The 13,369-nt window shown below is 38.8% G+C and overlaps 1 protein-coding gene across 9 annotated transcripts in view; it reads right to left on the bottom strand.

Moving 5' to 3' along the window:
- ACTN2 (actinin alpha 2) overlaps window positions 1-13,369 on the bottom strand; it is an 81,543-nt gene that overhangs the window by 55,550 nt on the left and 12,624 nt on the right. For 6 of the 9 annotated variants that reach the window (XM_071432469.1, XM_071432476.1, XM_071432495.1 and 3 more), the window contains exon 1: window positions 11,133-11,579. The exons of 2 other annotated variants lie outside the window; for them this stretch is intronic. In XM_071432469.1, coding sequence (XP_071288570.1) covers window positions 11,133-11,267 — 135 coding nt within the window. In that variant the 5' untranslated portion in view covers window positions 11,268-11,579. Of the gene's footprint in view, window positions 1-11,132; window positions 11,580-13,369 lie in introns of those variants that run through there. One more of the 9 variants, XM_071432484.1, reaches the window with a different exon arrangement.

Below are 13,369 nucleotides of genomic sequence, written 5' to 3'. Positions count from 1 at the left end.
GCCAAAACATACAACAAAAAGTTCAAATGTCATAGGTCAAAAGAAATTCACCCATTTCTACTTGGCTCAGAATGAGTTCATTTTCAAGCACCACCTTTCCTGTATGTCTGCTTCACAAGAGTATCAGCAAACTATAAGGCCTCTTCAGGAAAAGATTTGCATTAAAAAAGCTAACAGGTTTGAAGGGAACTGTTTCAGCAATGATAAAATATTTGAGACAAGCCACTTGACTGTTTTCTCTCTCCCTCTATATTCTTTTCCAATTGTCCACTTCTTCACTATTACAGAAGAAAAGAACTATCTCTGTTTCATTTGTCTCTCACTGTGGAGAGTTGAAAATGAAGTACAGGTAATCCTAAAAGGATCCTGTGGTGGATCTTCAAGGGAGAAATCCACAGGTATGTTTCAAAGGGGAAATCCATGCCCCTCATACTGCCTGGGGCTTTCTCTCAAGTGTATTAAACAAGGAACATGCATTGTCACTACCCTGTCAGTGCCAAATGAACCTTCTTAGTAAAGAGGTAGGATCTCCTATTGTATTCTTAGGTCCTTCCACCAGCTGTACCTTACAGTGTTCCTCCTGGTTTCCCAAGAGCTCATGAACTATCACAGACAGCACTGGCTAACAGTTTTGTTTCAGCAGATACATATTTTAATGGCTAAATACTATTTAGGATGAGATGAAAGAAGCATTCACACATTACAGTATGGAAGGAACTAAAGGTATGTTCTCTGGAAATAGAAGGATTAATTTAAGTAGGCTAATGCAGGATTTAGTTGACTGGATTTCTAAATGTCTTTCCTTTGCTTTCTCTGTTGATTTTCTTCATCATGCCATCTTTATCCAGTAATTATACACTACATTGCCAGGTAAGTAAATACAGTATAAATTTGTCAATACAGTCAGAGTAGGATAAAACTATGTTCCTATCCAATTTAGCAGCATTCTTTAAAGCACTTCCATAATCATAAAAGCAGGCTGTGACAGATACTGAAAGTTTTTTCAATTTTACCCTTACCAAAACACACATCCTTAGGTCTCTGACACCAATAAATGGTAGGAAAATATGTCAATAGTCAGATCCCAAAACATGTACACAGTAAACCTTGTCTTTGCACTCTGTTATGTAGCACATCTGGAGACAATCAAATCTAGTTTCACTTGTAATCTAAACTAAGGTTTCAGTTGATACTCTTACAGAGAAAGGAAAACTTCATACATTAATTCCCAATTATGCAACAAAAGGCTTTTCTGTGGCCTATATGCCACATTACTCAATGTAGTATTTCTAAATACACAAAGCACATTATCTGTCCATGTGAATTATTTTACTATTGTAACTGATGACTAAAAAAAAATTCAATTTTTATTTCATGCTTGGTTTACGAAACTGATTTTTAAAGAATTTCATTATTTCTGTGGTTAAAGATACCACTTAAACATACTGGGTTAATTTGTTTATGCTTTAATTATTTTTATGAGGCATTATCTATAGAATACATTTTCTAAAACATTTAAAATATCCTATAAGACAGCAGACATTCAGAAAAATTTCAGAGTTGCTAAATAACATAACGTTTAGTGAGGCTCAGGTTCCTAAATTACTTACATTTTCTTTAAGATTAAATAGCAAAACATTACTTGGGATGACTTGATTATATATGAATAAGAAATTTAACTAAGTAACCAGTTCTCAAGCACTTAACTAAGAATAGATGGGTAAATAAACAATGATGACTGTAATTGCAGAAAGCATAAACAACAGTTTTAGACAGTTTGTGATAAGCAAACTGCTTTATCAATTAAATAAACAATTATTTGTTTATAGCTTCTCTCTTTTCAACAGGAGCCATTCCGGGACCTGTGCTCCATCATGGAAATGAGGGCCTTAGACAAAAGGAAAGAAAACCAACTTCAGCCTCATGTCTGGTGTTTTGCTTGTCTTTTACTATAATGCCAGATGGGTGACAAGTACATTGTACATAATATGTGCATGCACAGATACAGCTGCTTGTGGGGCTGCACTGCAAACCACATTGCTGAAATTATTTAGGATTAAAAGGTATTAAGGAGAGGGAGGGTTGCCTCAAATTTCTTCCATGATCTGGTATATAGCAAAAGATCATTGTACCAGCAAATGAAGGGGACTAGAAGCCTATGGAGAGTAGTAGAGTCAAAGATGATCAGCTACTCTGCCAAAGAAAACTTGTAGTGGAACTACTCTCCAGAAATGAGCTGGAGATGAGCTTGGACTATAGAGGTTTTCATAGCTCAAAGGAACTCCTCTAACCCCAGAGCTACACAATCATTTATAGTTGGGTGTTTGGGATTTTTGCTTTTTTTTAAATTTGAATTCAATGCAGCTGGGTACCAGTTTTCTTCACATTAAAGAGTGCAATGTCTTAAGTCTTGCAGCAGTGAAAAGCTACACTGGTGCCAAGATTAAATATAAAACAGAGTTTAAAAAAATCACTTAATGCTAGATAGCTAAGCCTTTCTGTGACTGCCAAAATAGCAGGCTGATTTTCAAAGGTGCAAAATAGACAGAAGTTCCTCCTGACGTCAGTGGAAATGCCTGGGTGTTCAACACCTATAAAAAAAATGAGTTTCCTTAGATGCTTAAGGAATAATCATGGATACTAAATTTAGCCTGGGGTAGTCACTTTCCACTGACTCCTGCTATGGTAGTGGGGTGAGCAAGGCTTTTCAGAGGGTCAGTTAAGATTAGAATCTGTCTGCTCTAAATTATTGAAGTTATTGAAGTAATGGATGGCTGGACTTCTTTAATTTACAAGTTTTCTGAAAGGAAATAAAAACAAACATCAGATTTCAAGCTGAAGGAATTCTGGCAGTTCAGAGCAGTTGGGAGGAAGCATTTGAAGTAAATGGAAAATCTTACTCATATCAAGTACAGTAAACACTTAACACTGCCATCTGCCAAGCCAGCACATAGGTATTACAACCACTCTTTTGGAGATGAAGGCATGGACAAAGCAATGTGTCCTTATAACTCAAAAGTGGGTAAAACTAGGACCAGACACAGGAGCAGCAGTGCCCATTCTTGCACTTAGGACAGAAATTTAGGATTTATTTTCTCCCCTCTGTGCACACTCAAATTTTAGGTCCAATTATAGAAACTAACTAAAAATCAGCCAGACAGCTGTCACCTTCTGCTTCCCTCTGGAGAGGCTTTAAAAGTATGAAGTGTATTTCTACAAGCTACCATTTCAAGTAGGAGACACTTTCATAAAAGGAGATCATTGCATTTCTAAGCCTTCTGCCTCGGTCTCTTTCTGCAGAGCAGTAACACCTGCCCTGTAAGCCTTTCACACCAGCAGTTTGAGGATTAACGAGACCATGCTGCTTTGATCTATACTGAAGTGTTCCTTGTAGTGCCAGCAGAAAGAGCTACTACAGGTTCTGTACAGAAACAAGGCACAGAGGGTGATCATAACACTGTGTTTGCTGTTAAATGATGCAAAAAGAGGAACTTTCTATGTTTAAATACCTGCCAAATTTTATGGTGTAGAAATACAGCATTGTATAGGACCTGTATAGTTATGATAACATTTATTCATCAAGTCTCTCAGCCTGAGGCATATTTCAAACCAACAAATCCAGTGATCTAAAAACAAACATCACACACTCTTATCATAGCATTTCATGAAATGGTGTTCCCCAAGCACTGAAGATGTGAAAATTACCCCAGACTAGAGAAATGAAATTTAATTAAGGGAGAAATTGAGTACTCAGTGTGAATACACTTTCCTTCTGGTATCAGCTGAGAGTAAAGAATGCATGGCCATAAAGGAGATATTCACTCAGAGTCAGCAACTTCTCATTGCTCACAGTGGAGGAATTCCACATCAGCTACACATTGTTTATCCCAACAATTATGGCTCAGAAGAAGTTATGCTTGGCAGTAAAGCCATTGAAACCAACTTAACTTTGCCAACTGTGTAAGCACTTTTATAATTGTTTATTTGTAAGGCTATAAAACAACAAACAGGAGGGACATCTTTTGACTTGGGACAAAGCAAAGCAGCACAAATTCCCATCTAATTCTATTTCATTGACATGTTTCTTCCTGCATCACATCTACCTGCATTCCAGCTGCAAATCAAATGCATTCTTCTGTAAGCAGGGTCTGCAGTACAATTTCTAAAATACTATTAATATCTACTAATTAATCACTATCTGAAACTAAAGAAAATCCTAATGCTCAGTCCTTTGGAAATTAATCAGGAGAACTGCACAGTGCAATTCAGAAATCACTAGCTAAATTAAAAGTCATTAAATAGATGAGAATTTATGCAACAGTGATCAATTCATGTGAGGCATTTGTTGGCAACTGATTTTTCCATCATAATGACGTCTTTTGTCTTGTGAGAGGACAGATGGGTTTTAATGAAAGATTTTGACCTGGCCTCATTGGGCAAAAGCAGTCAAAATTCATTTTGTAAAGCTGTTTTAGCTTAAATTGGAAAATTATGATAGCGTCATGATACTTTTTTACTGAAATTCATTCGTTTACAGAATTTACCCCATTCTGCTTTTGTCTGCACAGGGCTAGAAATTGCATAAGCATGGATTCACTTTTACAGTGTTCCCAGGGCTGAAAACCCTCAGATTGTCCAAGCAAACACCTTCCATGCCTCTCTCTTCAGCTCTCCAGTGACCCAAACAGAGATTCAGGCAAGATACAGACATCCCACCCCCAAGAGATTATTGCAAAGTCTACTGCTTAACACACAGCTTTTCTCTAGCTCTTAAGCACATTGGTTGCAGCTTATGGAAACCCACTTAGATGCATACTTTCTTCCAATCCTTATTGTCTTACTAATTGGATCAGCATATCTACAGACAGACATTGTACTATGCAAATTTCAGGGGAGGTTGTGGTGTGTATCTATGAGTACAGGAAGCAGGTAGCCTTTGCTTCCCATTATAAAATGGTTCTGATAATTTCTTTTCATAATCTGTTGCTGGCAGATATTTGGGGGTCAATGGAAATTAACAGCTAAACTGAGACTGTAGGAATTATCAATTTGACAACACTTAAAGCATACAGAGCCTGGAATGGGTCAACATTGAGAGGTTCATTTCAGTTTAAATAGAAAACATAATATTGAGTAATATATTGATTTCTCTCACTTAGTACTGGTAAAGAAAACCTTCCCATTCAAACAAAGTACCTACATAATCATGGCTAGTAAAGTGAATTTCATAATATCTTTCTTTGATTTTTCCTTTATATACCAGCACCACAGTATTCAGGGCTGCACACCTTATTGACAGCTTCCTAGACAAAATGTGACCGTTCCACTATCCTTTCAGCATGCTTCTCTCAAGCACCATTCCATGCAAGTAACATCAGCAAGAGGAATTTAACATGTTACTATTTTAAAAAGCACTAATCTCTAAGAGGCAAATTGTACAGAACAGGCCATAAGCACATTCCCTATTTCTACAGAGCCTCCTGCTCTCATGGCAATTCTTCATAGGATAAAAGAAATTGCCACTCCACGACTTTCTGTTGCATCAGTGTCTAATACTTGGGACAGTTACAGTGTATGTTGAGAAATCAAGACATGCTGGTGTAGAAAAAATATATGTTTGTCTATTGACTACAAAGTTCTCAGCAGACCTTCTATGGGGCCATCTGCCACTGAGAATGCACATAGGATTTAAAAGAGAACAAGAGATGTTCTTTGTGTGTTCTCAATGCTAGAGCTTTTGGCATCCACTGTTTGAAAAAAAAAATTCTTTATGCACCCAAAAGAGGAGCATTTGGCCTTGGAATGCTGAAACCTATGGTTCATAAGGTGCACTCTGCATTTACAGTAACATGTATCATTTGGCAAGACATTGCTATTCTATACAAGACAGCCAAATACTTGCTGAACACCAGGGGAAAAAAAGTCTAAAGAAGGTGGAATTGTTGGCACTTTTTAACTTTTAATACTAATAGAAAATCCTGCATTTCAGCCAACAGAATTCCTAATTCACCTACATAATCCTAATTACCTGCATAAAAGGTAAGGGAGGGAGAGAACTGCAGTGTAGGACTCAGCATATGAAATAGCATACGCTACCGTGGCACATGGTTTTTTCCATTATCATTCTGCTTTTGACTCTGGATGATTTTCCTCCTGACATATTCAATCCCCTCCTGAAAGTAGTTCTAAAGCTACTCAATTCTTCATAAGAAATATCCTCTTTATAAGAAATATGCAACTGTTAACAGTTTAGTACTAGGAATAGGTAATGAGAAGTTTTCATACTCTCTTCAAAAGGAGAGGACCTTTTGCTTCCTCACACCTCCTACATTCATGTCCAGGCCCTACTCATGTTGCTCACTTGCAGAGGGGAATCCATGCCTTCTCAACAATCCCACTGGTATTCCAAGTGGGTAAAAAGTGCCACCTCAGTAAAAACCCTCTAGTGGTGGTTTCTGTGTCTGCCATATGAGCCTAACACCAAGGCTCATTATTCAAGGAAAGAATTTTACATGGTTTAAAACAAACAAAACAAAACCCAAGCCAATTTTATTTCCAGATAATCTCAGTAACAGAGGAAGACCTAGGCTGGAATGCCCTCTACACATTGAAAATGTCATTATATTCTCCACAACTGTTTCAATCTGGAGCCATGAGAAGTGGTTCTGTAGAATTTAATTTTGTTGGTGGCGTCCAGCCTCTCCTGCCAACCTTTTTCTGCCTTACACTTATCTTTCATTCATTTATCCTTGCTGATTTTTCTTGCCCAGTGAAGAATGAAGTTGTTTCTTTCCACCTCTCCACTTACAGGAAGAGGTTTCTGATAAGAAAGCAACTTAAATTCCATCCATAGAAGACCAAGCAAACTGTAGAGTAAATCCGGGATACTGACTGTAACTCTATTTATAGACTCTGAAGTCAGACTGAACACAAGGTCAATTTCTCTTTCAGAAAGAGAACCTCACAAACCTGCTGAACTTATGTTGCTGCGGCAACATAAAAATAAGAACATTGTCCATAATCCATAGTTCTAATAGCCCTGCCAAATAATTTGCCATACACATGACTTCCAAATGGTTTTTTGGGTTTTTTTTTTTTTTGCTTGCAAGGACAACAGGAGTTATATTACCAGCCAAAGGAGGTAATACAGATAAATCCTTATAGGTCACACTTGAAAAGTAATCTGATATGCACTGCTGAAGACTGAAAAGACACAGCTTTTTTCCTTAAGAATCTTTTCCAAAGTCCTCACTCATGCACAACGTTCAGTGTCATCAAGTGGATTTGCATTCATAAAGAGGGCAATATTAAAGTAAATAAATATTTTAAATCATCTTGTTTATTTTATACCAGTATAAATAACACCAGCCAAATGGTCATCATTTACATTGACATCTACATTAAAACCCTTCTGCATTAACAAAGAAGTGGTACCAGGGCTACAGAGCAAGCCAGAATAAGATCATTCATCTGTAACAATGGCAGTAAGGCAAGGAACTTGTTTCCCAGTTCTTTCCTTACATGTGTTAGGGCAATAGTGTCACTCACATTTTTATGACTGCTGAAGGCACATGTTAAATATGTGAGTTCAGTTTAATGCCCTACAATACAATACAACTGTCCTGAAAAAGGGACCACACTTGTTTCACAACCTTCCTTGGAAATCTAACAAACCACATTGCATGTCGAAGTTTTAAAAAGCACACTCACCCTTATAATTACTTACAGCAAAAATTGCAAATAGGCAAGAGCCATGTTAAACACATGGCTAACCAAGCAGTGTTGGCAGATCAAAAACATTGCAAAAATACAGTGTGCGTGCATTTCAAGTAGCATTGTTGCATTTAGTTCCCTAAGCTAGGGGACACTGCATTTCCTTATGATCTCCTTTTAGTTCTACTGAGATATGGGGGACACTACAAGGTTTGTGAAGTCTGTTGAACTTTTCTAGAAAACTTAAGAAATAAATTTACTATGAAGAAAAGAGAAATTACATTTTAAGTCTTCCATTATAAGCTAGTATGATTTCCACTTCCACTCCAGTCCAGCACGGTAGGGACTAAAAGACATCTGATCTCTAGTCTGACAGACCATAGAACAAACCACTTCTACCAGTTCTTAGAAATGTCACTGGCATCCTCTTTCTACCAATGAGAAAACTGAGGTCAGAGGTGAGTTGACCTTGTCTAGGGTTACAGAGCAGAATGAAGAAAATCCCACCCTCTCTGGCCAGGCTTTCTAATTTCCAATACTTATTTATTTTTGTGTGGTACAGTACTGAAGAAACAAGGGGCCACTTCCATAGATCTTTCAGCTGCTGTTTTAGCACACATGGGCAGTGGAAATGTAGTGGGTCAAGGAGCAGACTTGAGAAGTCTTCTATTTCATGGTACATATCTATATATTCAAAAGACACAAAGCCCATGGTTCTCTATTTTCTGCAGTAGACAGCATTTCTACCCAAAATGTAATTTTTACTTTCTTTAAAGTTGCTGTCTGAAGTGCCCAATGACATTTAAATTTTTGCCAAGAGCGTCTAATGCAAAAATGGTCAAATTGTTGCATTTTTTTGATATCCTGAGCTGACACAGGCTTGAGGCTGTTACCTCAACTAAGTCATTGAAATTGTTGTTCACATTCAGAGAGATAGTGCTGAACTACAACACAGCTTTCCTTCCTATAGTGTTCTTCATATATTTTTGGACATCTGCAACCACCAAGGAGCCTGGATTACAGCAGACCATAATATTCTACGAACTATGGTTATAATTAGGCGTCTCCTCCATTGTAATCCTATGGACGTCATCATGTGTTACCAGCATCTGTTGACAGATTTCATACCAGGCATATCACTGAAATGGCAAGTCTGGAGAGGGCAGCCCACAATAGAAACAATGGCATTTATTTTTGGTTTGTTCCAAGACCATCTCATAGAAAATATATGCTGCCAACTGCCAGGGCTCCACCAAGATCACTTCTGAATATTGTATTACCAATTAGAACAAAGATCTGTGCTCATGTACTTGCAGTCTTCCCCTAATGAATAAGGAAACTAAAGCACTTTCTGCAACTGTCTGAGCAAAGATTAGGAAAAGATAGAAGCCTTGACATTCCACAAAGTTGATCAGGCCCTTTATCATGCGAGTACTTACTTTTCATGTAATAATAAATTCAGATTTCTTTCCAAGATGAAGAATAAGGATCCCCTCTTGTAAATTTTATTTGAATATGGCATCACATTAATATTAAAACTAAACCCTGGGAATTGGCAACATTAAGTAGCAAAACCACATTCTCCATGGAAGCAAAGCAGAGTCTGCTTTCATTTGACAGTGTGGAAATTTGACTTTCTGCTGAAGTATTGCTTGTTCAGAGGAATGGAAACATAAAATTTTCAATGCAGTTTAATTGTTCCCTGCTTTCCTGTAAAAATCAAGAGACTTGTAAGAATGTCTACCTAATCCAAACTCCCTTTACTTTTTAACATTTATCTGCATTAGAGTGCATTAGCATCTAGTAACCTGCCCATTTTCTTTTGAAAACAGCCTTCTCTGAAATAATGGACAATTGAATCCTTATCAGATGTAACACAACCCCTTACAGCTGAGGGGTTTCAAATCACTAAAGCACTTTAGCACTAAGATAATTTTCATTCTCATTATAAAACATGAAAGTATAGTTCACCATCTGAAGAGTGACAAATTAATACAAACACCAGTTTTGAGTACAACTTAATTATTCCTTAGGAGTTGCAGCAGCTGGTAGATCAAGAAAAGTGAACTTCAATTTAGGACAGAACTTCTCCCCTTATCCTCACAGAGCAGGATCTGAACAGGTATGAATGTAAGAAAATGAACAAAACCAGCTACAAATAACAGAAGGAGGGAAGCTACAAGCTAAATCTGAGAGAAAAATATTGCTTCTACATATTTTAATGGAAAAGCAAACTCACTGGCCTCAACTATTCTAACAGCTCTAACTTCTATAATTACACTTTTACAGTATAGCTTTTATAGAAGCTGTAACAGTGGGACTGTCATTAGATCTAAATTGTCACCTTCTACTTAAGTTGCTCATCTAGGCAAAATGTATATTGAGCCTTATTGTCCAGAGCACTGTCTCTCACTCCCTCCCTTTTTTTCATTCTTGTAACCAGCAGATAACCTTTTAATCCCAGATCTGTCAACTGTGACTTCAACATCACCTTTTAAATTAGAAAGCAATAAATCCTTTGCATTATTTCGTCTTTCTTTTCCATGTGCTGCTTAAAACTTAATATCATTAAATTAGATATTGGAAATATTACTAAAGTAACAAAGCATTGACATGACTGCAGCTGGGATCATAATTTCTGCCTCTGTTAAAAAATAAAACATGAGCAGTACTTGGTGGCACAATAGTTTTCTTATACCTACAAGGCAAAAAGCATTTCTTCTGAAACTGTGTATTCTGAGGAGTTTACAGACATGTTGTTGGGGTTTTTCCCCCAGACAGTGAACTGGCATATAGGAAAATAATCATGACATACAGTTTTCCAAATATAGCCTGGATATATTTCTAGGCAATATTTTCCTTGTCAGGTCAGTCAGTCAGAATGGAGATAAATAATAAATTCTAATAAGAGTTGACTTGCAAGATCACAATTTCAGAAGTGACTTCTCAGTCTGCTTTCAGAAATATTGCAAACTTTTCTGCACACTTATTTTGAACAGTCTCATTCATCTCTGCCTACAATTGCAATTTACTTTTTTGAAAATCAATCAGGCACAAACATCAATTCAGAGTCTGCTTTCCAAAAGGAAAGACCCAGGAAGTGAAGTTGAAAGCTACTGAAATACTTACACATAAATCTAGAGGTACTGACATAATATTTGCAGTGCAATACAAAAATAAACTCCTGGCTCCCATGAATAACAATTTAAGGTTTCACTTCAGAATTAAAAAATTTAATGCTTTAAACTAAAAATATGGCATAGCTACTATACGTTCTAGAAATCGTTTATACAACATAAAATATATTTTATTGCAGTCCCTTGGTTGTACAACCCCGACAATTCCAGACACAGCATGGCAATAAGATAGGGCATCATTCCACACAGAAGCACACAGACAGATACACATTATTTCCAGACCTTCCTCTGCTGTTTCTCCCATGCTGGGTCCAGGAGCAGATCCCTGTCCCATTCTTCTTCTTGGGTCATGTACTCATCCTCTTCATAGTTGTAGGTGTACTGCATGTTTGTTTCTATCTGATTCATGCTATTCATGCTGCCCGGGGATCAGCTTCAGCTGCTCTGGCTTCTACTACGATTTAACTTTAGTTTACTTGCTGAGAGGTTGTAGATATCGGTGTCTTTTTTCCTTCTTCCTTTTGTTTTTTTCCTTTTTTTCTTTTTGCAAGGTGACAGGAAACGAATATTGACTAATCTTGCTGAGAGCAGAGGCTGAAACTGCCAGGTAGGCGCTGACCTGTGATGACCTTCCTTCCCTCCCTCCCTGTGTCCTGTCCCTGCCGGCTGCTGCTGTCGGTGCCTGTGGCTGACCCTGCGGAGGAGCCCGGCGCGGCTCCGCGCCGCCGCTTATTATCCCCGCCGGGCCGTCACGTGGCGCTCGGGCGCCGGGCGGGCAGCGCTGCCCAGCGCCCCGGCCCCAAGGCCCGCCCGCCCGCTCTTCCAGCCTGATACCTGCCTGGCCTCTGCTTTGGGCTCTTTCTCTCTTACCGACACCTACTCCTGCTGCCCGAGGGCCGCCTACGATCTGCTAATGCGGTTCGACACTGCTCAGCGGTAGTCTGAGCCCGCGTCCCGCCTTGAGCCACTTGGCACTTTCAGATTAAGGATTACACGAGCCAGCCCAACAAGGACACCCAAGTGATGAAACGTTTTCCAGTGGAAATGGGTCTAGAGTTAACCAGACAGCATGGAAACACAGCTTTAAAAAGCAACACATGTATTTTCGCCAAAACCCACGCTCAGTATATCCAAAAGCGGGCACCAAGAAGCACATACAAAGCTCTGCGGAGCCGGTAATTTTACAAGCGTGCGGCAGGAGCCATTTGCCCGTGTGTTCCACAGGGCAAAATCTCAAAGGATAGCGCTGAGATCAAACATCCTGGCAAGCATGTCCGGTATCTCCCGTGCCCTCTCGTTTCAGCTGCTTTGGCAACAATGTTTCTTCTGGGAATTGGCAAGTTTACCACGTTCTTCATGGAGCTTGTCATTCGTGCCCGCACCTATCATCAGCCAAGGTCATCTTCTCTAGCGGTGTCCACACTGGATACAATACCAACCTCACCTAGAAAACGAAAATGCTCACCCAAAGCTGAGCTTTTGGAAACCGCAAGTTACGAAACCAGGTGTAAGGGAAAACTGTGCTCATTAAAGGCTGAGTAGGTCTCCAAACCAACGGGAATGAATAACCAGGATAATTTACACCTAGACAGCATATACCCTCGATTTCATATTGCTAGCTAAAGCTCTGTTTTCTTCCAATTCACTTTCTATCCCTTAACTCCAAGCAATATAGAAAAATATGCACACGTGCACAGAAAATACCTACTCCTCAGCTCAAAAAAACTTGGTAAATGCAGCACCAAGGTTGCAAATTGGAATTCAGAAGAGGATTGCAACAATTCATGCAATAACAGCAAACTGAACTCCTGAAGACTGATGTACATACTGTGAGAGAAACAGTCTAAAAATGAAATTCCAAATCTAAGCAGCCAGACAGAACCACATGCTCTTCACCTGCTCACTGCAAATACTTTCAAGGTTGCTACACTTCTATCTACATACCAAAGCAAATGCTATGCTTAGCCTTTTTTGCTCAAATACAAACAAGCATTCTCTTAGGATACTCTGAGACCAGATCAAATAGCAATTACAAAGCAACATAATTCATGTGTGTACACATAACATGTATGCTGGTCCAACTTGTGTGGTTTATTTTTATAGCTTGGTAGTCGCCTTTGGTATTCAATACAAGTCTAACTGCAATCACTTAAATGATAATTCAAGCCTTCAAAGTCACTAAAACCATTTCTTCTTATTTGCTATATCGAGCACAGGAGAAGTTTCTAAAGGAAATACAAGAAGAAGGCAGAGAGGTCCTAGAAGTACACACATAAATTGTGATGGTGTGACCCAAGCTGTCCCCCATGCAAAGAGCTCTCCTGCACTGATGAAACCTGTGACCTTCCATGCACTCCCTCATTAGAGGGGAACCATTGCAACCAGCTTTGTGCCTTTCCTTGGCACTGCTGTGTCTGGGGATCTACATGGATAGAAATGGTTCTGCACAGGTCCCCGCTGTGCAGTACAGGTGAGCCTTACAGGTACTGATGGCTTCATAAAGGGAGGCATTAGCTACA

Source organism: Agelaius tricolor, unplaced genomic scaffold (assembly GCF_023055355.1).
Source record: "Agelaius tricolor isolate 1412-34295 unplaced genomic scaffold, bAgeTri1.0.p SCAF_1, whole genome shotgun sequence".
NCBI lineage: Eukaryota > Metazoa > Chordata > Aves > Passeriformes > Icteridae > Agelaius > Agelaius tricolor.
The sequence above is the reverse complement of the archived record's forward strand: the minus strand, read 5'-3'. Positions and strand labels throughout refer to the sequence as shown.